Source organism: Anabrus simplex, chromosome 1 (genome assembly GCF_040414725.1).
Source record: "Anabrus simplex isolate iqAnaSimp1 chromosome 1, ASM4041472v1, whole genome shotgun sequence".
NCBI lineage: Eukaryota > Metazoa > Arthropoda > Insecta > Orthoptera > Tettigoniidae > Anabrus > Anabrus simplex.
This window is the reverse complement of record NC_090265.1, coordinates 1,366,214,227-1,366,242,073: the sequence shown is the minus strand read 5'-3', so window position 1 is coordinate 1,366,242,073 and position 27,847 is coordinate 1,366,214,227. Positions and strand designations below refer to the sequence as shown.

Here is a 27,847-nt window from a genome sequence, read left to right as displayed (position 1 = left end):
TTAGGTACTGCTAAATATTCCGACAGACTAACATATTTGAGCACTCTCAATTATCACTGGACTGAGCTGAGATCAAATCTACCAGCTTGGTCTCAGAAGACCAGCATTCAATTATCTGAATACTCCTTTTCTTCATGGGAGCATTTCGTGTCAGATGAACTAACAAAAAAAGCTGAATTTGAAAAAAAAAAGTACAACCAGTGCAGTCCCTGGTACATGGCTCTAGTTTTAATAAACTGCTCTCTTTATCAGATATGTATTCATAACTCTGTATCTCTTGTGTTTGACAGTCTCAGAAAGAGGTGTAAATTGTACAAGCACTACACCCTGTTTTTATGAATCCTGAAAAGGCCTTTGATATTACATACCACATTACTTAAGGTAGTTTGGCTAGCTCTTTGACAATACAATGTCTGAAGAGTACTTGTCAGTTATTGTGTACTGTCCTATATGCCAAGAAATTGTCCTGGCCACTGCAGGAACATTGATAAATATCCTACTCCTTTTCCTCTTCCTCCTTTCCCCTTATCCAGCTCCTGCTGGGTTGGAACAGTTATGGCACTTCTCCACCTTCCTCTCTCCTTCCATCATTCCTCTTCCATCACTTTGTCTCAGTCCAGTTTTCTTCTTCTTCTACCCCTCTCTATTGAATCGATCCACCTTGTTCTAGGTCTCCCTCTCACTCTCTCTCCCTCAATCTTCATCTCCATCTTCTGTTTTGATATTCTTTTCTCATCCATCTTCTTTACGTGTCCAAACCATCTTAGTTTATTCCTGTCAATTCACATATTTAGGTTTTCTATTCCAACTTCCTTACTAATATCTTTGTTTCTCAATCTGTCTTTCCTTGTCTTTCCTATCATACTTCTTTGATTCTGATAAAGCTTCTGTTCGTTCTGCGTCATGATTTTTATGGCTTGAATTCTTCTCTCATCCCTATTTGTCATTGTCCACGTCTTAGCTGCTTAAGTCAATATGGGTTCATAATTCATTTTGTATGTTATCTCTTTACACTTCCTTGCTTATTCCAGATAAGATTTCTTAGTCTCTGGTAGAATGCATTGCCCTGTTGCACCCTCTTACTAATCTCCATGTCCAGCCTTGCATTCTGCATTAATTCGCTCCCTAGGTATTTGAAACTGCTTTAGCGACCACCAGTTTCCACAAGGCCTTTCCCTTCTTGATATCATCATGGTCTTGCTTTTCTCTGCACTAATAATAATAATAATAATAATCGTATGGCCTCAGCTACCGTGTGCAGACATTTCAATTTGACGCCATCTGGCTGTCTGCTCGTCAATTTCGACGTTCCGTTTTACCCTAGGCCCCCACTAGATGGCAGACCGAGTAAACCGAAACTCTCTTGGGCGTCTATGGCTGAGATTTAATGAATTTTGTCGGGTAAACACCAAATGTGTCACCAGAGATCTTTTACATGCCGACATTGTACGACATGGAGTGTCGAATGGACTTTTTTCCGCCCTTCAAAAATCCGACTACCTCTGCCGGGTTTGAACCCGCTATCTTGGGATCCGGAGGCCGACACTCTACCGCTGATCCACAGAGGCAGCACTGATTTTCATTCAATACTTCTCAGTTTTCTCATTCAGTGTGTCAAGCTGTTCTTGTATTTTCTTTCCTGTTCGTTCTCCAGACTATGGTATTGTCTGCAGAGTAATGACTTCATCCTTTGTCTCCTTTTTGATTTTGCCCGTAACCATTAGAAATAAAAGAGGTGACAGCACACTCCTGTATCTTAGTTCAGTTTCATTTCTAAAACATTCTCTCTACCCAACCAGAGTCTGTGCCCTGCTGTTGCAGTTGTTGTACATTGCCTACACCATTCCTACAGTTTGTGTACCCAGTCCCTTTTTGATCATAATTTCCCAAACCTTCTCCCTGGGAACACTATCATATGCCTTTGTTAGGTCTATGAATGTCCGACTCGTTGGCTGAACGGTCAGCGTACTCGCCTTCAGTTCAGAGGGTCCCGGGTTCGATTCCCGGCAGGGTTGGGGATTTTAACCTTAATTGGTTAATTCCAGTGGCACGGGAGCTGGGTGTATGTGTTGTCTTCATCATAATTTCATCCTCATTACGACACACAGGTCGCTTACGGGCGTCGAATAGAAAGACCTGCACTTGGCGAGCCGAACCCGTCCTGGGATATCCCGGCACTAAAAGCCATATGACATTTCATTTTCAGGTCTATGAATGTCATGACCAGATTATTTCCATATAACTCTTTCTTTTGAATTGCCTAATGCTGAAGATGGGAACCACTGTAGATCTTCCATGTCTGAACTCATACTGTTCCTCTTGCAAGTATTTCTTCTTCTACCTTCTCATTCTCCTATTTCCAGTATTTTTGCCACTTGGGATAAAAGTGTGATTCCTCTATAGTTATATAACTTTTGTCCCCCTTCTTAAAGACTGATGGTATTATTCCCTTTCCCCAGTCTTCTGGCTCACTTTTCTATTTCCATATGCACTTTAATAATCTGTACAGCTATTGTATTCCAACAGGTCCAGCAGCCTTTATAATTTCCACTCTGATTGTATCCATCCCCAGTGCCTTTCCCATTTTACCGACTGCCAATTCCACCTCTTAACATTGTTACATAACAGGGAAATAAAGATTAAGAAGGAAGTGCAGATCAGAAAGAAATAGTGTTAGGAATGGTTGCTGGAGTAAGGAGAGACTGAAGGAAATGAAAATGAAATCAAATTTAGCAACAAAAAAAAAATCAGCTAAGGATAACATTATGGCAAACATAAGTGACAGTCATGTGAATTTTAGGGAAGAATGGAAAAGTACCTATAAGGCAGAAATAGGTTCCAAGGAGGACATTCCAGGAATTATTAATGAAGAAGGGGAGTGTATATGTGAGGACTTACAGAAGGCAGAAGTATTATGTTAGCAGTATGTAAAGGTAAGTGGATAGAAGGATAATGTCCAGATAGAGGAGGCAACTAATACTGGCAGATTACTGAAATTAGTTATGATAATAAAGACATTTACAAAAAGATACAAAAATTGAAAGCTACAAAGGGATATATTAAATACTATGTGTTGGTACATAGTGCCATATCTGAAATACTTATTTGATTATTGTTTTAATGAAGGAGCGATACCAAAATGAATGGAAAGTTGCAGTGGTAGTGCCAGTGTACAAGAGAAAGGATGACAGTCAGTCAGCTTGACATGTGTTGTTTGTAAGTTCTGGGAAAGCATTCATTCTTACTATATTAGACACTTTTGCAAAATTACTAGCTGGTTTGCTAGAAGGTGGTTCGGGTTTAGGGAAGGTTATTCCAGTGAAGCTAAACTTGTAGGATTCCAGCAAGATTTAGCAGATATTTTAGATTCAGGAGGTCAAATGGACTGTATTATTGTTGACCTATGCAAGGCTTTTGATAAGATAGATCATGGGAGATTACTGACAAAAGTTAGGGCTATTGGACTAGACAAAAGAGTGGTTGATTTGGTGTCTACATTTCTTGAAAATAGAACTCTGAGAATAAGAGTAGGTGAAGTGTTATCTTATCCTGTAATGATTGATAGGGTGGTGCTGCAGAGCTGTATTATTGGATCTTTAGGTTTTCTTATATATCAGGTGTGGCCACTAAACTTAATTTTGGGAGCTGCAAATTTAGGAGAGAAAATTGGGAGCATGTTTAGAAAATGGTTTATAAAATGAAGACACGTTTTTCATTTTATGACAATGAGGGAACATTTATTTTCTACACTACACAGAACATTATTGTTCAGGTACACATCAAGGAATGAGATTTTACTTTTGAGAAGTGCTTTTTTGAGTGAAGTCTCTTAGCACACTCTTATGTTAGAGGGTATTTTTCTTCTGGAACATTCTTCCAAAATTCTATGGTAGAAACACCACTTCGTTTGAGTCCTTTTAGTCCTTCGTCCTCTTGCAGTTCTAGTAGCTCCAACTCTGCAGCTGCTATATCCTTTGTTATTTGTTATGAAACAGGGCAGCCATCGCCCACAACATCAACAGCACAAGGATTTTCCAGGAATGAAAATTAAGGTTTAAGTGATCTCAAATCATTAAAACTGCTATTGATTTCTTTACCAAGGCCAGACATTTTACTCATGTACCAGTAATCTTCAGTTTCCATTTGAACGTCAGGAAGGCTTTCAGTAATTTTCTTCAAACATTTGAAGTGAGCAAATATCTTAGTCTGAAGATCTTTCCCAAAAAGCTTCAACTTGCTATGAAAGCTAAATACAGTCTCGGCCCAATCAGAAATAAGTTTTTATCTTCCTTCTAAAGATATGTTTAGCATTTTTAAATGCTGGACCGCATCTGTAAAAAAAGTCAAATCTAACAACCACTGGGGGTTATTAAGTTCAGGGAAAGATTTTCCTTTTTCTTCCATAAACTGTTTCAATGGATCGAGTAATTCAAAAAATCTGTCAAGAACATTGCTTACTGATAGCCATCTTACTAAGCAGTACCAAGATACATCATCAGGAAACTCATCGTTGTTCATATCTTCTATAAAAGATTTGAACTGTCGGTGTTTTTTGGCACTTGAGCGAATACAATTCACAATTTTTAGAACTCCCTGCATTATATGTAGGTACTGAATATATTATGCTGTTAAATGTTCTCTGTGAAAAATACACTGTACAGGTAGGAAATCAGGAAATGATGTGTTAGCATTTAAAAGCCCAATAAGCCCTTGTTTCATGCCAGTCATATCTTAACCGACTTCGAATTCAGGAAATCTGTTACGAATGTACAAGTTTTCCGGGGATTTTTCGATGATACAGACCACTGTCTGATCTGTAGTGAACTAAGTATCTCTAAGCCTAGGGTAGAGAAATTGAAATCTGTCTGCAAACGAATAAGGGTAGAAAATCTCCACAACGAGGAAATTAGACAGAAGTATGTGGATATGATTAGTGAGAAGATTCAAACAGTAGACTGTAAGCAGGTTCAGGATATAGAAAGTGAATGGGTGGCATACAGCGATGCTGTAGTAGAAACAGCAAGGGAATGCCTAAGAACAATTGTGTGTAAAGATGGGAAAAGGTGAACATCTTGGTGGAATGACGAAGTGAGAGCAGCTTGTAAACGTAAAAAGGCTTATCAGAAATGGTTCCAAACAAGGGCCGAGGCAGACAGGGATTTGTACGTAGATGAAAGAAACAGAGCGAAATAAATAGTTGTTGAATCCAAAAAGAAGTCGTGGGAAGATTTTGGTAATAACCTGGAAAGGCTAGGTCAGGCAGCAGAGAAACCTTTCTGGACAGTAATAAAGAATCTTAGGAAGGGAGGGAAAAATGAAATGAACAGTGTTTTGAGTAATTCAGGTGAACTCATAACAGATCCCAGGGAATCACTGGAGAGGTGGAGGGAATATTTTGAACATCTTCTCAATGTAAAAGGAAATCATCCTGGTGGTGTTGCGAACAGCCAAGCTCATGGGGAGGAGGAAAATGATGTTGGTGAAATTATGCTTGAGGAAGTGGAAAGGATGGTAAATAAACTTCATTGTCATAAAGCAGCAGGAGTAGATGAAATTAGACCTGAAATGGTGAAGTATAGTGAGAAGGCAGGGATGAAATGGCTTCATAGAGTAGTTAGATTAGCATAGAGTGTTGGTAAAGTACCTTCAGATTGGACAAAAGCAGTAATTGCACCTATCTATAAGCAACAACTATCGAGGTATCTCATTGATTAGTATACCAGGCAAAATATTCACTGGCATCTTTGAAGGAAGCGTGCGATCAGTCGTTGATAGAAAGATGGATGAAAACCAGTGTGGTTTCAGACCACAGAGAGGCTGTCAGGATCAGATTTTCAGTATGTGCCAGGTAATTGAAAAATGCTACGAGAGGAATAGGCAGTTGTGTTTATGTTTTGTAGATCTAGAGAAAGCATATGACAGGGTACCGAGGGAAAAGATGTTCGCCATACTGGGGGACTATGGAATTAAAGGTAGATTATTAAAATCAATCAAAGGCATTTATGTTGACAATTGGGCTTCAGTGAGAATTGATGGTAGAATGAGTTCTTGGTTCAGGGTACTTACAGGGGTTAGACAAGGCTGTAATCTTTCACTTTTACTGTTCGTAGTTTACATGGATCATCTGCTGAAAGGTATAAAATGGCAGGGAGGGATTCAGTTAGGTGGAAATGTAGTAAGCAGTCTGACCTATGCTGACGGCAGATTGTGCCGAAAGCCTGCAGTATAATATCTTGGAACTTGAAAATGGGTGCAATGAGTATGGTATGAAAATTAGCCTTTCGAAGACTAAATTGATGTCAGTAGGTAAGAAATTCAACAGAACTGAATGTCAGCTTGGTGATACAAAGGTAGACCAGGTAGATAATTTCAAGTATTTAGGTTGTGTGTTCTCCCGGGATGTTAATATAATAAATGAGATTAATAATTTTGTGTGGCTATTTCTAGCAGAGTGCAGCCCTTGTAAGGCAGACCCTCCGATGAGGGTGGGCGGCATCTGCCATGTGTAGGTAACTGCGTGTTATTGTGGTGGAGGATAGTGTTATGTGTGGTGTGTGAGTTGCAGGGATGTTGGGGACAGCACAAATACCCAGCCCCCAGGCCATTAGAATTAACCAATGAAGGTTAAAATCCCCGACCCGGCCGGGAATCAAACCCGGGACCCTCTGAACCGAAGGCCAGTACGCTGACCATTCAGCCAAGGAGTCGGACATAAATGAGATTGAATCAATGTGTTGTAAAGCTAATGCCCTGAGCTCGCAGTTGCGATCAACAGTATTCTGTAAGAAGGAAGTGAGCTCCCAGACGAAACTATCTTTACATCGGTCTGTTTTCAGACCAACTTTGCTTTACAGGAGCGAAAGCTGGGTGGACTCAGGATATCTTATTCATAAGTTAGAAGTAACAGACATGAAAGTAGCAAGAATGATTGCTGGTACAAACAGGTGGGAAAAATGGCAGGAGGGTATTCGGCATGAGGAGATAAAGGCTAATTTAAGAATGACTCGATGGATGAAGCTGTACGCATAAACCGGCTTCAGTGGTGGGGTCATGTGAGGCGAATGGAGGAGGATAGATTACCCATGAGAATAATGGACTCTGTTATGGAGGGTAAGAGAAGAAGTAGAGGTAGACCAAGACGATGGTTAGACTCACTTTCTAATGATTTAAAGATAAGAGGTATAGAACTAAATGAGGCCACAACACTAGTTGCAAATAGAGGATTGTGGCGATGTTTAGTAAATTCACAGAGGCTTGCAGACTGAGTGCTGAAAGGCATAACAGTCTATAATGATAATGTATGTGTGTATGTATGTTTCAAATTGATGTAAATTCATGTCCCAACTTGACAGTTGCCTTGGATCAGGTTATGTGCTATAATGTTCCTCTTCTTCTTCCTTCATTATGCCCATACCCTCCTCAGTCCCTATGTAGCATATGCTCTACATGTGGTTTTCTTTACTTATAATAATACAAAACAATTTAAACCAAAAATAATAATGGTAGGAAAGTCAACTCTGAGTCCTGATGTAGCATATATGCTGCACATCATAAAACAACTTAGTGAAACATACTACATTCTTTGGTGAATTTTTAAAATTTATTTGAAAGAAATATAATCCATCGAATGCAAAAACAAGCTCGGGACTGAAGAGGATACATAGAGCGAGTTAGAGCTTGTTCATTGGCTTGATGAATTTTGCCTTCCTGTTCTTCCAAAATCTCTTCATGAACTTGCTGTTTTGCCTCTTCCATTCTTCTGACCCCTTAGTACCAGCCCTGCTGCTAGTTATGACCACAAATGTGTGTTCATTTACAGAGGTCCCGAAGATTTGATGTTCAGTTCATTTAAGTCTCTTGTTTCCTCGAGCCAATTCTCCTATTTTTTGGAATTTATTACATAGGATAATCTTTTTGTGAGTCTATTAATCATCCTAAAAATGTTTTATTATTTCAAAAATTATTTTGCTGTTACTTTGAAAATTTACAATGAACTAGGGAGTATATTGCAGAAAATGTATACTTTTCTTTTGCAGGTCGTCTCGCCCACGAGAATATCTTCAAGAGTACCAGAAACTACAGCGAAATTGGGAAGAAGTTCTAGACCATCCTCTGAAACCACTTGTTGTAACTGTATGTAATCTATATTGCTTCATATTGTGTTTTCTATCGTCATGCAGTTATTATTTTGTTGTTGTAGTGTTTTCGTATTGAGTTGAGCCCAGCTTTGGCATTCTGTCAGTTTTTTCTCAACCCATCAACCAGCACCATTTTGTGCTCAAGATGTTCCTCATCCTTATGCTGTTCATCCAGAAGTAGACCGTATTTATGTACATGTCCCTGAAAACCAAGCATTTCCTGCAATATTTAAGTTTATTTTGTGTTGTACAGAAATTATACAACATACTTTAATGAAGCTTATACCATTTTCAAGGTCTATTCTTCAGCAATAATACATAAATTAAAAAAGAATTATTTCCAATAAATCTCAAATCTTAGGTTTTTCAAACCACCTAAATATTGCACAAAAAAATGTCGAAGTATTACTGTTCATAAAATGGAATCATTTCACTTATTATCACTATGGATTCAATTTATAGCATGTTTTACACCAATGTTCTCAAACTATTATGATATTGTACCCTTCTCATGGCTAAAAGTTCAAAGATTCCTAATGATAGGTTTAAAAAAATATGAGTACCTTGCTAATTATTAAGGCATTTTTAATTCATTATAAATCATTCTTTTAAATACACATTGTAAATAAGACGAAATTGTGAAATTAAATACATTTTTATAACATATCACAAGAAATTTAAAAGAGTTTGTGTCTGTATCAAGTATAATAAAATTTTAATAAGGTAACACATGATACTCTGTTTGTATGATAGTTTGACAAAATGCTAGATTAGTACCAAATTAATCAATAAAGGTGAGAAATCTTCAATCTTAATTCTGGAATTTAGACATTGCAAACTATCAACGTTTTAATGGGATGTGTGTGCATGCATGGCCTGAAACAGTTTTCAACTGATAAATTTTGAAGCATGGCTCCATACACAACGCAACACTGCACTGCTCACACTAGTAGCATATCTCCTTACGAGCAGCTTTCCTGCTTAAATTTCCTGCTTCTCACACTGCAAACGTGGCATATCATAACAGCATACCTCTTCCTTGTAGAAGAAATGTATTGAATAAAATGACATTCTGTTAGAGTTCCTACAGTTTCAGTCGATGTGATTGTGTGAGGCGCTCTCTTGATTAAAGATGGCGAATGACAGCTGCCAAAATATTCACATCTTCAACAAGCTGTGCTGCAAGCTGGGTGATGAAATCAGTGATGAAGAAAGGGAAGTGGTTCTTGTCACCTTCCGTATCAACAATAGCTCTCTGCTCTGCTGATCATTGCCCTTCTTGTATGATCATCTGCTCACTCACTGCTACAGTACAACTTAAACCCAATGTATCTCAGAGTTACCATATGCTGTTTTTCAGGAATCATCTGAACAAAGTGTTGCAGCAGAAAGGAAGCGGTGTATGTTTGTACAATGAATATACTTCTGCCAACTCCTGGATTTGAGACCATCAAGGCTTATCATGTAGTGAATGGCGTGAAGCAATTAAGATGACAGCAAACATTTCAGCAGTTAGATCGGTACCAGGAAGATCTCAGAACGATTCCCTTTGTAGGCACTGCCTCAAGGAGATTGAAACTCTTGCGCATGTTCTGGGATCTTGTCCTCATGGTAAACTTTTAAGGAATACGCGTCATCATAACATCCGCTCGTTAATTGCGACAACGCTGAAAGACCATATTTTCCAGGTATTTGAAGAGGTTCATGGCTTAGCGGACAACAGAAGCCACAGAAGGATTGACATCATTGCTTTCAAGAATAAGAAGAGAGGTTACATCATCGACCCCACAATTCCCTTTGAAAGCCAAACAATTTCTTACTACAGAGAGAAATACCAGATAGAGGAAATCGACATAGTAGGTCTGATGATTGGAGCAAGGGGAACGATTCCCGTTTTTGCTGCTGATTTCTGGAAACAGTTGTCTCTGCCAGTTGCAATGTTACGGGAGATTGCCATCATAGCCTTACAGGGTTCACTGATAATTGTAAGAAATCAATGTTACAATTAGGTTACCTTCAACAGTTGCTAAACTGTACAAAACCAAATTTTATATAACTTTGATTATCTATTAAAATTATCAATGTCATCAATAATCTACATTTGGGGCTGTCACCCAGATCACAAATTCCCTATCAATTGTTTACCTAGCTTTTTCTTGAACATCTTCAAAGAACTTGGAAATTTATTGAACACATCCCTTGATAATTTATTCCAATCCTTACTCCTCATCGTATAAATTAATATTTGCCCCCATTTGTCCTCTCGAATTCAAACTTCATTTTCATATAATGATCTTTCCTACTTTTAAAAGCTCCGCACAGGCTTATTAGTCTACTAATGTCATTCACAGTAGTAAAAGTTAATTCAAGGTTTCCACCTTATCAATACAATATATGTTGTAAAAGATTGTTATTTTACAACATGGTTTATTTGTGGTACCGGTTTCAACTCGCTTTTGAGTCATCATCAGCCTATATTACAAACTGAGCAAGATGACAAGAACAAAATATGTAAGTACGTGACAGTATACATGCAATGATATATAGTATGTGACAAATATTCACACTTAAAAGTAAGAGTTGTGGTTAAAATAGGTAGCAATGTTTATAACACTTTAGAGGCGTTACAGTCTTGTGTAAACTTGGTAATATCACACATTTTAATGCTGAGGCTATGGTTATATGTTAGTTAAAAATTGATAAACAAATTAAAATCTATCTCCTCTGGTAGAAATATCTCTGACATGGTGAAATGAGTCTCGAAAGCAATTTTTTTGTTCAGTTGTTTGACATTTTTGAGCCTGTGTTTTGCCGGCACGTCACACGGTGGAAAATTATGTACATGTAGGTCCTTCGGTAAAGTGCTGGACCAAGATTTTGCCAATTCAATGTGGATTATGAAGCCAATAATTAAAACTGAGAGGACTTTTCGTCTTGGTGAAACTTACAACTTGACTTCTCATCTCATTTACCATCGTATCATTGTCCGCTGTCCATCTCACAACATTGTCTAGGTCTCCTTGCAGTCACTTACAATCCTCCAACTCATTTACTACTCTATAAACTTCTATCAGAATTTTCTCGTTTTTGTCTTCGGCAATACATACATTACCTGGTCCTAAACATCCGGCAGCAAAATGTTATTCTGCTAGGAAAAAATAGTCATTCATCAACCTCAGTGGTCATATAAAACATCTTCTAATTTTGAAAGGGCGACCAAGAAGGACAGCTTGAAATGTAAATCCAAATATAATTACATGGTTACACAGTTCTACTACTATAATCATAGGAGAAAAGCAATCCGTAACGGGGAGTGAAATTTCTAGATCCTAATGGGTGGGTAGGAGATAGAGATCTGCGCTCCGATGGCCTTCATTTAAACCGCAGTGGTACGTATAAGTTAGGAAATTTGTTTGGAATGGTAATAGGGAGGTACAAATAGAATTAAGTAATTTAATAGATATATATTTACCAGATATTGTAATAGGAGTTGAATCATGGCTGAGAAATGATATAATGGATGCAGAAATTTTCTCACGGCACTGGAGTGTGTATCGTAGAGATAGGATAGGAAGGGTGGGAGGGGGAGTGTTCATTCTGGTGAAAGAAGAATTTGTAAGCTACGAAAAAGTGAAAGATGAGACACATGAAATTCTAGGTGTAAGGCTCATTTCTAAAGATAATAGGCAACTTGATATATTTGGAGTGTACAGATCGGGAAAGGGTAGCACTGACGCGGATTCGGAATTATTTGATAGGATAGTCAGCTATGTGGGAAACGACATGGAAAGAAATGTGATTGTAGCGGGAGATCTGAATTTGCCAGATATCAATTGGGAAGGAAATGCGAACGACAGGAAGCATGACCAACAAATGGGAAATAAGTTAATATGGGAAGGACAGCTGATTCAGAAAATGATGGAACCAAGCAGAGGGAAAAATATCCTGGATGTGGTGCTGATAAAACCAGATGAGCTCTATAGGGAAACTGAAGTAATAGATGGTATTAGTGATCATGAAGCTGTTTTTGTGGTAGTTAAAAATAAATGTGATAGAAAGGAAGGTCTTAAAAGTAGGACTATTAGGCAGTACCATATGGCTGATAAAGCAGGCATGAGGCAGTTTCTAAAAAGTAACTATGATCGGTGGAAAACGGTAAATAAAAATGTAAACAGACTCTGGGATGGGTTTAAAGAAATTGTTGAGGAATGCGAAAACAGGTTTGTACCATTAAGGGTGGTAAGGAATCGTAAAGACCCACCTTATTATAATAGAGAAATAAAGAGACTAAGAAGGAGGTGCAGACTGGAAAGAAATAGAGTTAGAAATGGCTGTGGAAGTAAGGAGAAATTGAAGGAACTTACTAGAAAATTGAATCTAGCAAAGAAGACAGCTAAGGATAACATGATGGCAAGCATAATTGGCAGTCATACAAATTTTAGTGAAAAATGGAAGGGTATGTATAGGTATTTTAAGGCAGAAACAGGTTCCAAGAAGGACATTCCAGGAATAATTAATGAACAAGGGGAGTGTGTGAATGTGAGGATCTTCAAAAAGCAGAAGTATTCAGTGAGCAGTATGTAAAGATTGTTGGTTACAAGGATAATGTTGAGATAGAGGAGGAGACTAAGGCCAAAGAAGTAATAAAATTTACATATGATAACAATGATATTTACAATAAGATACAAAAGTTGAAAATTAGAAAAGCGACTGGAATTGATCAGATTTCTGGGGATATACTAAAGACAATGGGTTGGGATATAGTACCATATCTGAAGTACTTATTTGATTATTGTTTGGTCGGAGGAGCTATACCAGATGAATGGAGAGTTGCTATAGTTGCCCCTGTGTATAAAGGAAAGGGTGATAGACACAAAGCTAAAAAATTACAGGCCAGTAAGTTTGACATGCATTGTATGTAAGCTTTGGGAAGGCATTCTTTCTGATTATATTAGACATGTTTGTGAAATTAATAACTGGTTCGATAGAAGGCAATTCGGTTTTAGGAAAGGTTATTCCACTGAAGCTCAACTTGTAGGATTCCAGCAAGATATAGCAGATATCTTGGATTCTGGAGGTCAAATGGACTGTATCGTGATTGACCTGTCTAAAGCATTTGATAGGGTGGATCATGGGAGACTACTGGCAAAAATGAGTGCAATTGGACTAGACAAAAGAGTGACTGAATGGGTTGCTATATTTCTAGAAAATAGATCTCAGAGAATTAGAGTAGGTGAAGCTTTATCTGACCCTGTAATAATTAAGAGGGGAATTCCTCAAGGCAGTATTATCGGACCTTTATGTTTTCTTATATATAAAAATGATATGAGTAAAGGAGTGGAATCGGAGGTAAGGCTTTTTGCGGATGATGTTATTCTCTATAGAGTGATAAATAAGTTACAAGATTGTGAGCAACTGCAACGTGACCTCAAAAATGTTGTGTGATGGACAGCAGGCAATGGTATGTTGATAAACGGGGTTAAAAGTCAGGTTGTGAGTTTCACAAATAGGAAAAGTCCTCTCAGTTTTAATTACTGCGTTGATGGGGTGAAAGTTCCTTTTGGGGATCATTGTAAGTATCTAGGTGTTAATATAAGGAAAGATCTTCATTGGGGTAATCACATAAATGGGATTGTAAATAAAGGGTACCGATCTCTGCACATGGTTATGAGGGTGTTTAGGGGTTGTAGTAAGGATGTAAAGGAGAGGGCATATAAGTCTCTGGTAAGACCCCAACTAGAGTATGGTTCCAGTGTATGGGACCCTCACCAGGATTACCTGATTCAGGAACTGGAAAAAATCCAAAGAAAAGCAGCTCGATTTGTTCTGGGTGATTTCCGACAAAAGAGTAGCGTTACAAAAATGTTGCAATGTTTGGGTTGGGAAGAATTGAGAGAAAGAAGAAGAGCTGCTCGACTAAGTGGTATGTATGTCTCAAGTATTATTACAATATTATAAGTCCACCTGTTCAATACAATACAATATGATCCACTATTTCATATGGTCAAATATTTTTTATACTGAGACAATATTAAATAATGTGAGCCTCCCCATTATAACCATTTTGAACTGGCCCTGCGGCCTAGAATAATTTGTGTCAAACGGCTTACGCCAGTATACCTTTTTTTAAAGTTACTGTAGTCAGCGGGCCATTGTCTGGTCTTGTGATTGGTTGCGCATTACTGCGCATGCGCCCGCCGGTCGACTACCAGGCAAAACTGGCCTGCTTCCAGCTGGCCGACGCGACACTCAGTTCGCTTGAGTCAGCCATGATAGCGAGCTCGTGTGGTTTTGTGTCCGGCGTCATGGAGTCGTGGAGTAGCTGGAAACCACCGTAATCTCCCGATAACGGGGATTTGCCCCAGATGAACTAATTGGAGACCTCCTGCCATTCTTTCTGACCATGTTTTTAGATTTATTTTTCGTCTGGATACTTCACAACGAGGTCTGGATCCCGGTGGCTTGACTGTATTTCTTCGTCAACAATGTCAGGTTAAAAATTCTTCTCATTTCTTCATCACCTAAGGTACGTACCAGTGTTTGACACACTTTAAACGTCGTCCTGAAGAGGATTTTGATATTTTCGAAGATTTCTGGAAAAATAATAATAATAATAATAATAATAAATATTTGGACTTCGCCGTTAAAATTATTCCTATTTGCGTGTGTGGTATCGAAAATCTGGAAAACTGTTTCGGCAACTAATCACAGTAATGTGGAAGGTTCACCATGAACTAAATTGGAATTATTAATTTAAAATTTTACTGATCTACTTTGGCATTTTAAATTGTAACTTTCCTTGTAAACCAAGGTACAGTCTCCAAGGTACCGAACCTTACCTCTTTCGGCTTTCTGTTTGCTTTCCTGTGTTTTGTTTTCTAATTCGTTTGGTAGGTTTTCTTCTCCCCCCCCCTTCTGGGGTTTGGGTGAATTTAATTATTTTCTCTGGCCTGTTTTTCCTCCGTGTATTAGGAGGCCTTGCTTGTTTCTTGTGGTTACCTTGGCGACGGTTCGTGTGTGGATTGTTGTCGGGTGAATTGTTGTCTGGCGTGTTGTGCCTGTGTGGATCTTGGATTTTATTTTTCGGGGTTGAGTGTATCGTTTTCTGTTTAAATTAATTTATTTATTTTCTCCTCCTTAAATGTTGTGTTACCATTTCCTTGCCCCGCGTGAGGAGGTATTTTTACGTAAAATTCTGTTTGCCTTGGAAACTGTCCTTGGTGTAAACTGAACGTTTTCAAATCTGGTAATTATTAGAAGCGACCGCGTTGAAGATCCAGTTTATTGAATAATTGTTAACTTAGTTTTTTTATTAAATAACTATCCGTGATCGATCACATTTTATTTCAAGTTGTACTTATGTAAGAGAGTCTATTGGTTTTCCGTTGTTTTCTGATTACATTTTATTTGGTACGGAGGTCACCCCTTTCCTTTCTTTGTTGTTTTCATAATGCTCCCCATTTATTATCTGTTAAAGAGTATTTATTTTTCATTAATTGTTATTTAGTAATGAATTAATTTTCTTTAAAACCCCACCTGGGTATATTCTAATTTATTTTACTTATTGTTAATTTCCTTTTCCATTTTTCAACCTTATGTTGATTTTATTTACATTTTGCCATTATGTTTTAAAAATAAACTTAGGCCTTATCATCTTAATAACTTGGTTTGTTACTTACTATTTGCCCTTCCATTAAGTTTTTTTAAACTTCATGTAAATGCTGGTTTTCATTCGCCACGTTCGGTGGAGCACTGCCTCTGATTAACTTCCACGGCCTTTTAGTCGTCTTCCTCCGCTGTTTCCGGTAAGTTTTTCTATGATTTCTTGTTTTTAAATTGTGCTTGATCTTCGGTGTTATTCTTCTTGTGCCCATCTTCTTCCTCGTGTTCGCTATTACTCCCATTTTGGGGCGGACACGCTAACAACCTTCTCACCAGGGTCTCTATCTCTCTCTCTCTCTCTCTCTCTCTGTGTCCTTTTTTTCTCTCTCTCTTTTCTCTCTCCCTGGTGGATAAGGTTTTTCACCTCATCACCCCTAGGTGGTACCGGGGTCCTATAGGGTGGTGAGCGGTGAGAGTGGTATCAGAGCGGTGGTTGTTTGTTGTTCCACTGTTGTTGCTCTGCTGCCTAATCTCTGTTGTTTCTGCCTTGTGCAGCCTAACTTTCCTCCCCTCCTACCCTTGCTTGGTGCAGTGCTGTGGCGAATGTTGGTGGATGGAAACCAAAAATTGAAAAACTAAAAGTGTTATTGTCAATAACTATTGTAAAAGGGAGTGCAAGGATCTTGTGTAATTTTTTGATTATTTTGTTCCATGTTTGCTACCATGGCGCGTGCCGTTACGAACCCCTCCTTCCTGCGTCGTGCCGAATTGGAGTACGAGTTATCCATTCGTGGCCTTGAACCTGCCCGTACTGTTGCTGAGTGCGCTGCCTTGCTATCAGCCAACTCCCAGGTCCCCATTAATGTATTTTCTATTGACAGGAGTCGAGTGGGTGAGTACCTTAACCTGATCTGTGACAATCTTAACGAAATTAATATTATTCGCGAAGAGTTTATTGAATTGCCTCCGTCCAAAGCCCAAGTAAACCGGCTGAGGGCCAGAGCTGACCACTACTCGGGTCGAATTCTGGATTTATTATCTATTAAGCCTGATTCTGTTTTTGTGTCAGAATGTGCTAGATTGTTAACGGTGGTTTCTGGCATCACCTCTGATCTAGATTTGCTGTTGATTAACAGAGATATGGAGAATTGTGCTATTTCTACTGGACTTAACCCTACTGTACCCACCCCGAGTGTCCCTTCCCACCAAATTGTGTCCTCGACCCATGCCCAAGGTCAGTGCTGTGTGACTGCTCCTTTACTGGAAACCTTAGTCTCTAAGCTAAATTCGGCGTCATCGCCTAACTGTTTAAAGGAAGTCTTTCGGGGAGTGAAGTCCTTTTCTGTAAATTCTATCGATGAGTGTATTCGATTCTTACGGTTTCTGGTGGAGTTGACCGAGACTGGTAATGTGTACTCAGTCGATGATTTGGGGATTTTCCGCGCCCTCTTCCCTCATTGTGAAGGGATTCTAAAGAGAGAAATTTCTGAAGCTATCTCTAAGAATTTATCGATTAGTACCTTTCATGAACTTGTCCTTTCCAAATTTTTTCCCTCTCTTGCTCTCCAAAGTCTTGTGCCCCAACACTGTTTCCGGACTCAGTTCCTGCATGAGAACTTGCTAACTTATGTGCTGGATCTGCGATTCTTTTGCAAGGTTTTTAGAATTTCTGTGCCAGAATGTGAAATGGTCTCTAGAATTTTAAAAGGAATATCTCCTGCGTACCGCTCCTATCTTTCCTTAACCCGGTGCCCTACTACCTTTCAAGAATTGGAAGAGGCCTGTTCCTTTGCTGAAGATGTCAAACATGGGGATGCCTCCAGACCTGTGAATTTCCCTCCCCCTACTACTACCAATTGTCCCGTTCTTCCGTCAACACCTAAGGTAGTGAATGCCCGTAAATGTTACAACTGTGGGTCCCGAAATCATCTAAGAAATTCCCGCCCTGACGTTAGACGTGGTCCAGGCGCTTGCTATTCCTGTGGCTCTAGACAGCATGTTAAAAGAAATTGCCCCTTGGTAGACAGAAATGGTACTCAATGACTAGAAAGGGAAAGGGCAAAGTCTGCCAATTCTAAGTTTGTAAACCCTGAATCTCGTAAGAAACCGGTGTGTCCCCCTAGGTGCAATAGTATTTCTGCTCATGCCCCCTCCTCTGGCACGTGCACATTTGTCGAAGTCAACAATGAACCCGTAGATGCCCTTCTTGATACTGGAAGCGCAGTATGCTTGATGAATTATGCCTGGTATTGTCAAAAGAAATCCTCGTGTAAACTTCCGGAGATGAAACCCACTAATCTAAGATGTGTTTCGGCTAATTGTCAGTTCTTAAATATTTTGGGGACTGTGAAGGTCAAGTTGAGGATTGGGAATTTCACCTGGAAGATCAAGTGCTTGGTGACATCCAATTTATCATGTAACATTATTCTGGGTACCAATTTTCTATCTTGGGCTGGTGTCGTTTTGGATCCTCAGTGTCGAAATTTCTTTTTTAAATTTTCTCCTGACCTGAAATTTGAATTGATTAACGTTCCCTTGAAATTGCCTAAAGTTTTGTGTGTGGGTTACCCTGAGTCAGATGAGTCTAGTGATATCGATCGGCTTGACCTGAATCATTTAGCAGATGCCGAAGCACAGCGAGTTCGTGATCTTTGCAGGGAATTTCCCGATGTGTTCACTAGCAAGTTAGGCTTGACCAACGTACTCGAGTATGACATTGAGTTGTCGGACCTGCAGCCTGTTCGATCCCCTCCTTATCGCCTTTCCCCACCTCGTATGTTGGAATTAAAGAAAATCATTGAGCAAATGGAAAGAGACGGAGTGATCAGACCTTCGACTTCCCCGTATGCGTCCCCTGTGTTCTTGGTACCCAAACCTTCTGGTGGTTATCGTGCTGTGATTGACTATAGGTCTCTAAATAGTAAGATTGTACTCCAATCTATTCCCCTACCCGACCTTCATACTTGTTTTGGATGGTTCTCAGGTGCAAAATTTTTCACTGTCCTGGATTTGAACCAGGCTTATTACCAAGTGCCCTTATCGAAGAGATCAATTCCCCTCACTGCCTTCATCACCGACTGGAACTTGTATGAGTTCCTCAGACTCCCGTTCGGGCTAAGCTGTGGAGCAGCTGTGTTGTCAAGGTTGTTAAATTCCATTCTCTCTGACATTAAGTTCAGCTATGTCTTTAATTACCTGGACGATTTATTAATTTATTCGAAGACCTTCGAGGAACATATGGTGCACGTTAGGGAAGTATTGCTACGGTTAAGGAAAGCCGGCCTTACAGTGAAGTTATCAAAGGTAGCTTTCGCCAGACCCAGCATGTCTTTCTTGGGACATGTAGTTTCTTCTGAAGGCGTTTCCATAGATCATTCCAGAACTCAAGCCATTAGGGATTTTCCACCTCCCAAAGATGTCAAGGGCGTTGCTCGATTCATTGGTATGGTCAATTTCTTTAGAAAATTCATCCCTAACTTTGCTGAAGTGGCTGCCCCGTTGAACGACCTTAGGAAAAAGAATGTAAAATTTACTTGGGGTAAAGCCCAGGAGGAAGCTTTTAATTCATTGAAGGTCGCACTGATTAATGCACCTTTGTTAGCTATTCCCGATTTCGAGAAACGTTTCATTGTCCAAACTGATGCCTCTGGGCGTGCTATTGCTGGCGTTCTGTTACAAGAACATGAAGATGGGCGTAGGCCCGTGGCCTACGTATCTAGGGTCCTCAATGATCTGGAGTCTAAGTACTCCATTTATGAACTAGAGTGTCTAGCTGTGCTGTTTGCTCTGGAAAAATTTCGATCATTCATTGAACACGTCAACTTTGATCTGGAAACCGACAATCAGGCTCTCTCTTGGGTGTTGAACCGACCCAAAAGGACAGGTAGGATAACTAGATGGGCATTACGGATCTCATCCTTTAATTTCAATGTTCGCCACATTCGTGGGTCTGAGAACGTCATCGCCGATGGCTTGAGCAGGATGTTTGAAGGTCATCCTTGTGCGGAAGCCAACCCATGTGTCGATGAGCTTGCTGTCAATACCGTTGGAGTTAGTGCCATCCTCACCGACTCCCCATTGCTGTATCAAGAAATTGGAGATCATCAAAAAACTGATCCGGATCTGAAAAGGATCATTGATACAATCAGTAGCGGGATCGAAGTGAAACCTTACTCCTTATCTAAGGGTGTTCTCTGTTGTAAGGGTCGCAAGGACCATAATTCCAAAATTGTCGTTCCTAAGGTTCTGGTACCTGTCATTTTCAAGTATTACCACTGTTCACCCCTTGGCGGTCATCTAGGAAATTTCAAAACTCGTTTGAAAATCAGGCAATTCTTTGTTTGGAAGAAAATGGATAGTGATATCAGGAACATGGTCAAATCTTGTAAATCTTGCGCCATCAGCAAACCTAATTTGAATAACCGGGTGGGATTATTGTCTTCATCACAAGCTTCGCGCCCCATGGAACGACTGTTCATAGATTTCGTAGGACCCCTCCCCCGATCTTCCTTGGGAAACACCCACATTTTTGTCTGTATAGATGCCTTCTCCCGGTTCTGTTGGATCTTTCCCACCAGGTCCACTAATTCACGTACCTCTATCTCCTGTCTAAATTCCATCTTTGCATCATTTGGCCCACCTAAGTTCTTAGTATCTGACAACGCTAGTTCTTTCACCAGTAACTCCTTCAAAAGGTATCTGTTTGAGTTGGGCATTTCACATGTCACCACTATTCCATACTATCCAAATCCTTCTTATGCAGAGAGGTTGAATCGGAACTTAAAATCTGCGTTGATAGCGTATCATCATGACAACCAGTCCAAATGGGACTCCTGTCTGCATTGGTTGGCCCATGCTTTCAATTCCGCTACTCATGAGTCCCATGGTAAGACGCCTATGTCTTTAATGTTTGGCTATACTCCGTACTCCCCTATGTCTAACCTGCTATGTATTGAGGATCTTCTCCCAGACCTATCTAGGCCTAATGATGTTCAAAAGATCTGGAACGAAGCAAAAAGGAATCTAGCTGTGTCATACGAAAAGGTCAAAAAGCAGTACGATAAAGGTAGGAAACCGTCAAAATTCAATGTTGGTGATCTCGTGTATGTTAAGTGCTACCCAATGAGTAAGGCCGTGAATAAGTTTTCGGCAAAACTTGCCCCTAGGTACCAAGGCCCGTGCACTGTGTTGGAGTTCTTGTCTCCCGTTTCTATTTTAGTAAGCGACCCTGTAGCAAAGCGTATTAGGCGCGTTCATGTTTCTCAAATTAAACCTGGTTGATCTGGCAAATCGTACCGCATCTTCCGCTGGATGGACGCACCTTTGGTAGCTGACCTGTATCGTTAGTGAATTTAGCACACATACTGTGGGATGGCGAGCGAGTCAATCTGGTCCTTCTGTGCCTCGTGTTGGTGACTCTAATTTAGTACTTCTTGTATGTTACTGTTTCTAGGTGTGGATCCTTGTAGTTAGAAATTGTCTTTCCTTAATTGTCCTATGATGGTGGTATTAATACCTTGCAATAGATATCCTCGTTATATAGCCTTATGCTTATGTGGTGCGCTACCGAGGTTCCATTGGGGAAATCTGATGACACCTAACTTAAATTGTGCTTTGTTGTCCCTCTGTTTTCTCTAGGCTTATGTAATTTCAAAGTTTTGATTCTTCTGTGGCTCCGCATCGGATTCCTTCCGCTGAACCCTTCGATCATCTTGTGACTTAATCATTGCTGAGCTATGGTGTGCCTGGGATGGAATGTAAGGGAGTGTGTCTGGTGCCTGAGTGTTTACCATTTTGTCATCCTTTCATTGTGTGCGTGTGTCTGAAGATGTGTGGTGCTTAGTCATGATTGGGTTACCATTTGTGCCATTTTAGTATTGTACGATTTCTGATTGTGGTGTGTTTCGATCTATTGGTGTCGGAAAGGTTCCCTGCTTGCCTTCTGCATGGACCGCGTGTCTTAAAGGTGTTTCTGTTCCGGATACTGATGTTTGTATTCATCCATGATTGAGAGATCTGACACTCCTACCTTTGGGCACTCTTCGCGGCTGTTCTAAAGGTGGTCTTCTATGCGTGAACCCTCTATATTATTTTTCCTGTAATGGGTTTTTGGGCTGAATTTATCTTCCTAACCTTTTGGTTTTGGGGTTATGTAGAAAATCTGTCTCCGATTTTTCCTGTGGGCGTTCGGTTGGTGCACTCCTGCCAGCATTATGGTTGTATCTCCTGTGTTGTAACTTGGTAATGTTGTTGTGAGTTGTTTGGATCCTTTTGAAATGTGGACCGTTAGTAACGTTGTGTAATTTTCCTTATCTACCGGTTGGCGTGTGGAGTTTTCGGTGGTACTGTCGGACTTCCTTCCTGAGGATATTTCTCCTTTTGTGCTTCTGTGGGATGGACCTAGTCCTTAATCTGTACCTGGTTTGCTGTTGTAATTTCTGCTTTGTATTGTGCTGTTAGGTTGTGGTCTGTGAGCACGCGTTGAGGATATTTATCCTTTACCTCTCTATTGATAACCCGTGCTGCTAGCTTGCCATTATTTAGGTAATCGTGTTTTGGATTACGTTGTTTGGCTGTCAAGACACCTTGGTTGGGATGTGATTTGTCCTTTAATTTACCTCTGTGTCACGGTAGATTTGGTTGTTGGTTTGGTATCCACTACTCCGAAGAAGCACACCTTCGGGTGGGCATTCTTAGTTATCTCTTGGCTCTGGGATTTTCGACTTGTTCTTCCTCACGCAGAATTAGGTTCGTGGTTACTATTCTGTACCACGTTGCCCGGTGCATTTATTTTGGGTAGTTGTATCTTGATGTGGCCGTTGTGGATGACTGACTGATCGCGATTTTTCCATCTGGTAACCTATAGGAGTCTCCCGATTGCCCATCGATGCTACTCTTGCCTGTCTTACCTCTCGGTAACTCGAGTGGTTTCTGCGTCCCTTCTCTCTGATGGTTTTCCGTTGGTCTGTTCAAAAATTAGTTTTCTATGCTTGAGTCCTTACCTGTGTTTTGTTGGTGATCCTGGATAAGTTGCCGATCCCAGTGTGGTTTGTATTTTGCTCAACCCCTCGTTCTTGACCCTTGGACTGATTGACGAGTTCGCCACTCTGTGGTTGTGTGTGTGTCACTCCAATATCTAAAAGTGTAATGTGATAGGTCATTCATGTGTCCTCTTAGTTTAACGTCTGGTATTCTAAACCATATGTTCCAAGGACGTCTATTCTTTGGAGTGGTCCTGTACCTTTGCTTATATATTTTTCTTGTGGGTGATTTGTGCTTGAGTAATATTACTGATTTCCCTTCCGTTATGTTCTTGATCCTTAGGGATATCTCTCTTAGTCCTAGTTGGTATTATGTGTTGGATTGTACCCTATGTTCCTATGTGTTCTTGTTAATTGTTTCTCCACGTGTCATGGCTAAGTGTCCTTCGTGGCAGAGTAACATGGTATATTTTATGTAGTTTCCCTTTGATTTCTTAATTGTCGTTGTATGGACCCTTCGTTTCCTTCGGTACTATATTGGACCAAGTGGAGAGCTCTGGGCTTCAGCTAGTTTGTTGGTAACTAGCCTATGTAAAGTTAATTGGCGGATCTGTGGATCCTGTAACTGAATACTCACCTACTTTAATTTCCTGATTTGTTTTTTGTTCCTCCCTCTTCTTGTGGTTTTGCCCCCATTTGGGTTTTCCGGTGCGTTTCATTTCCCCTGTAGTCTCCCTTTGCAACACAAGATCATGCGTTTCCTTAATTTCAAAGGAGACTTGTAAAGGTATTCATGCATTAAAAATTAATTTACCACCGTGCTTGAGAAAATAACCTGAATGCGTGGACTTATAAACATGTGGTTTTGGATTAATTTTGGTCAGTATATCTGTGATTAGTGTGAGAGTTGCCAAACCTCAAGGTGAACTGCGTCATGTGTCATAAACTATATCATTGTGTGATGCATAGAAAACATGTGTATTAGGTGAACCTGAAACTTTGGTGAACTCTGGTCATTGTGCTCTCTATTTGATGACAAACATTACTCTGGTGATTTTCCGAGTGCTCGGTTAACATTTCTGGACACTGATGTTGATCGCACCCGCCAATTATTTCTAAAAACTATGTGATATGGAACTGTGTCTTGGACTATTAACCTGGTCATGTGAACTCCTAACTAAAATTAGTTAATCTTGGTGGTCGTTTTCTGTTGGACAACTTCGCCCAAATTTAGTATATGTGTGACCACCACATCATTGATGGCATATGCATGTGATTTTGTCGTCGATTCGGGGCGGGAGGGCTGAGACAATATTAAATAATGTGAGCCTCCCCATTATAACCATTTTGAACTGGCCCTGCGGCCTAGAATAATTTGTGTCAAACGGCTTACGCCAGTATACCTTTTTTTAAAGTTACTGTAGTCAGCGGGCCATTGTCTGGTCTTGTGATTGGTTGCGCATTACTGCGCATGCGCCCGCCGGTCGACTACCAGGCAAAACTGGCCTGCTTCCAGCTGGCCGACGCGACACTCAGTTCGCTTGAGTCAGCCATGATAGCGAGCTCGTGTGGTTTTGTGTCCGGCGTCATGGAGTCGTGGAGTAGCTGGAAACCACCGTAATCTCCCGATAACGGGGATTTGCCCCAGATGAACTAATTGGAGACCTCCTGCCATTCTTTCTGACCATGTTTTTAGATTTATTTTTCGTCTGGATACTTCACAACGAGGTCTGGATCCCGGTGGCTTGACTGTATTTCTTCGTCAACAATGTCAGGTTAAAAATTCTTCTCATTTCTTCATCACCTAAGGTACGTACCAGTGTTTGACACACTTTAAACGTCGTCCTGAAGAGGATTTTGATATTTTCGAAGATTTCTGGAAAAATAATAATAATAATAATAATAATAAATATTTGGACTTCGCCGTTAAAATTATTCCTATTTGCGTGTGTGGTATCGAAAATCTGGAAAACTGTTTCGGCAACTAATCACAGTAATGTGGAAGGTTCACCATGAACTAAATTGGAATTATTAATTTAAAATTTTACTGATCTACTTTGGCATTTTAAATTGTAACTTTCCTTGTAAACCAAGGTACAGTCTCCAAGGTACCGAACCTTACCTCTTTCGGCTTTCTGTTTGCTTTCCTGTGTTTTGTTTTCTAATTCGTTTGGTAGGTTTTCTTCTCCCCCCCCCTTCTGGGGTTTGGGTGAATTTAATTATTTTCTCTGGCCTGTTTTTCCTCCGTGTATTAGGAGGCCTTGCTTGTTTCTTGTGGTTACCTTGGCGACGGTTCGTGTGTGGATTGTTGTCGGGTGAATTGTTGTCTGGCGTGTTGTGCCTGTGTGGATCTTGGATTTTATTTTTCGGGGTTGAGTGTATCGTTTTCTGTTTAAATTAATTTATTTATTTTCTCCTCCTTAAATGTTGTGTTACCATTTCCTTGCCCCGCGTGAGGAGGTATTTTTACGTAAAATTCTGTTTGCCTTGGAAACTGTCCTTGGTGTAAACTGAACGTTTTCAAATCTGGTAATTATTAGAAGCGACCGCGTTGAAGATCCAGTTTATTGAATAATTGTTAACTTAGTTTTTTTATTAAATAACTATCCGTGATCGATCACATTTTATTTCAAGTTGTACTTATGTAAGAGAGTCTATTGGTTTTCCGTTGTTTTCTGATTACATTTTATTTGGTACGGAGGTCACCCCTTTCCTTTCTTTGTTGTTTTCATAATGCTCCCCATTTATTATCTGTTAAAGAGTATTTATTTTTCATTAATTGTTATTTAGTAATGAATTAATTTTCTTTAAAACCCCACCTGGGTATATTCTAATTTATTTTACTTATTGTTAATTTCCTTTTCCATTTTTCAACCTTATGTTGATTTTATTTACATTTTGCCATTATGTTTTAAAAATAAACTTAGGCCTTATCATCTTAATAACTTGGTTTGTTACTTACTATTTGCCCTTCCATTAAGTTTTTTTAAACTTCATGTAAATGCTGGTTTTCATTCGCCACGTTCGGTGGAGCACTGCCTCTGATTAACTTCCACGGCCTTTTAGTCGTCTTCCTCCGCTGTTTCCGGTAAGTTTTTCTATGATTTCTTGTTTTTAAATTGTGCTTGATCTTCGGTGTTATTCTTCTTGTGCCCATCTTCTTCCTCGTGTTCGCTATTACTCCCATTTTGGGGCGGACACGCTAACAACCTTCTCACCAGGGTCTCTATCTCTCTCTCTCTCTCTCTCTCTCTGTGTCCTTTTTTTCTCTCTCTCTTTTCTCTCTCCCTGGTGGATAAGGTTTTTCACCTCATCACCCCTAGGTGGTACCGGGGTCCTATAGGGTGGTGAGCGGTGAGAGTGGTATCAGAGCGGTGGTTGTTTGTTGTTCCACTGTTGTTGCTCTGCTGCCTAATCTCTGTTGTTTCTGCCTTGTGCAGCCTAACTTTCCTCCCCTCCTACCCTTGCTTGGTGCAGTGCTGTGGCGAATGTTGGTGGATGGAAACCAAAAATTGAAAAACTAAAAGTGTTATTGTCAATAACTATTGTAAAAGGGAGTGCAAGGATCTTGTGTAATTTTTTGATTATTTTGTTCCATGTTTGCTACCATGGCGCGTGCCGTTACGAACCCCTCCTTCCTGCGTCGTGCCGAATTGGAGTACGAGTTATCCATTCGTGGCCTTGAACCTGCCCGTACTGTTGCTGAGTGCGCTGCCTTGCTATCAGCCAACTCCCAGGTCCCCATTAATGTATTTTCTATTGACAGGAGTCGAGTGGGTGAGTACCTTAACCTGATCTGTGACAATCTTAACGAAATTAATATTATTCGCGAAGAGTTTATTGAATTGCCTCCGTCCAAAGCCCAAGTAAACCGGCTGAGGGCCAGAGCTGACCACTACTCGGGTCGAATTCTGGATTTATTATCTATTAAGCCTGATTCTGTTTTTGTGTCAGAATGTGCTAGATTGTTAACGGTGGTTTCTGGCATCACCTCTGATCTAGATTTGCTGTTGATTAACAGAGATATGGAGAATTGTGCTATTTCTACTGGACTTAACCCTACTGTACCCACCCCGAGTGTCCCTTCCCACCAAATTGTGTCCTCGACCCATGCCCAAGGTCAGTGCTGTGTGACTGCTCCTTTACTGGAAACCTTAGTCTCTAAGCTAAATTCGGCGTCATCGCCTAACTGTTTAAAGGAAGTCTTTCGGGGAGTGAAGTCCTTTTCTGTAAATTCTATCGATGAGTGTATTCGATTCTTACGGTTTCTGGTGGAGTTGACCGAGACTGGTAATGTGTACTCAGTCGATGATTTGGGGATTTTCCGCGCCCTCTTCCCTCATTGTGAAGGGATTCTAAAGAGAGAAATTTCTGAAGCTATCTCTAAGAATTTATCGATTAGTACCTTTCATGAACTTGTCCTTTCCAAATTTTTTCCCTCTCTTGCTCTCCAAAGTCTTGTGCCCCAACACTGTTTCCGGACTCAGTTCCTGCATGAGAACTTGCTAACTTATGTGCTGGATCTGCGATTCTTTTGCAAGGTTTTTAGAATTTCTGTGCCAGAATGTGAAATGGTCTCTAGAATTTTAAAAGGAATATCTCCTGCGTACCGCTCCTATCTTTCCTTAACCCGGTGCCCTACTACCTTTCAAGAATTGGAAGAGGCCTGTTCCTTTGCTGAAGATGTCAAACATGGGGATGCCTCCAGACCTGTGAATTTCCCTCCCCCTACTACTACCAATTGTCCCGTTCTTCCGTCAACACCTAAGGTAGTGAATGCCCGTAAATGTTACAACTGTGGGTCCCGAAATCATCTAAGAAATTCCCGCCCTGACGTTAGACGTGGTCCAGGCGCTTGCTATTCCTGTGGCTCTAGACAGCATGTTAAAAGAAATTGCCCCTTGGTAGACAGAAATGGTACTCAATGACTAGAAAGGGAAAGGGCAAAGTCTGCCAATTCTAAGTTTGTAAACCCTGAATCTCGTAAGAAACCGGTGTGTCCCCCTAGGTGCAATAGTATTTCTGCTCATGCCCCCTCCTCTGGCACGTGCACATTTGTCGAAGTCAACAATGAACCCGTAGATGCCCTTCTTGATACTGGAAGCGCAGTATGCTTGATGAATTATG

The 27,847-nt window shown here is 40.2% G+C and overlaps 1 protein-coding gene across 6 annotated transcripts in view; it reads left to right on the top strand.

Moving 5' to 3' along the window:
- Positions 1–27,847, top strand: part of LOC136858352 (VPS35 endosomal protein-sorting factor-like) — a 326,083-nt gene that overhangs the window by 17,161 nt on the left and 281,075 nt on the right. For 5 of the 6 annotated variants that reach the window (XM_067137830.2, XM_067137825.2, XM_067137826.2 and 2 more), the window contains exon 3: positions 8,037–8,133. The exons of the other annotated variant lie outside the window; for it this stretch is intronic. In XM_067137830.2, the coding sequence (XP_066993931.2) occupies positions 8,037–8,133 (97 nt within the window). The remainder of the gene's footprint in view (positions 1–8,036; positions 8,134–27,847) is intronic. 6 annotated transcript variants of the gene reach the window in all.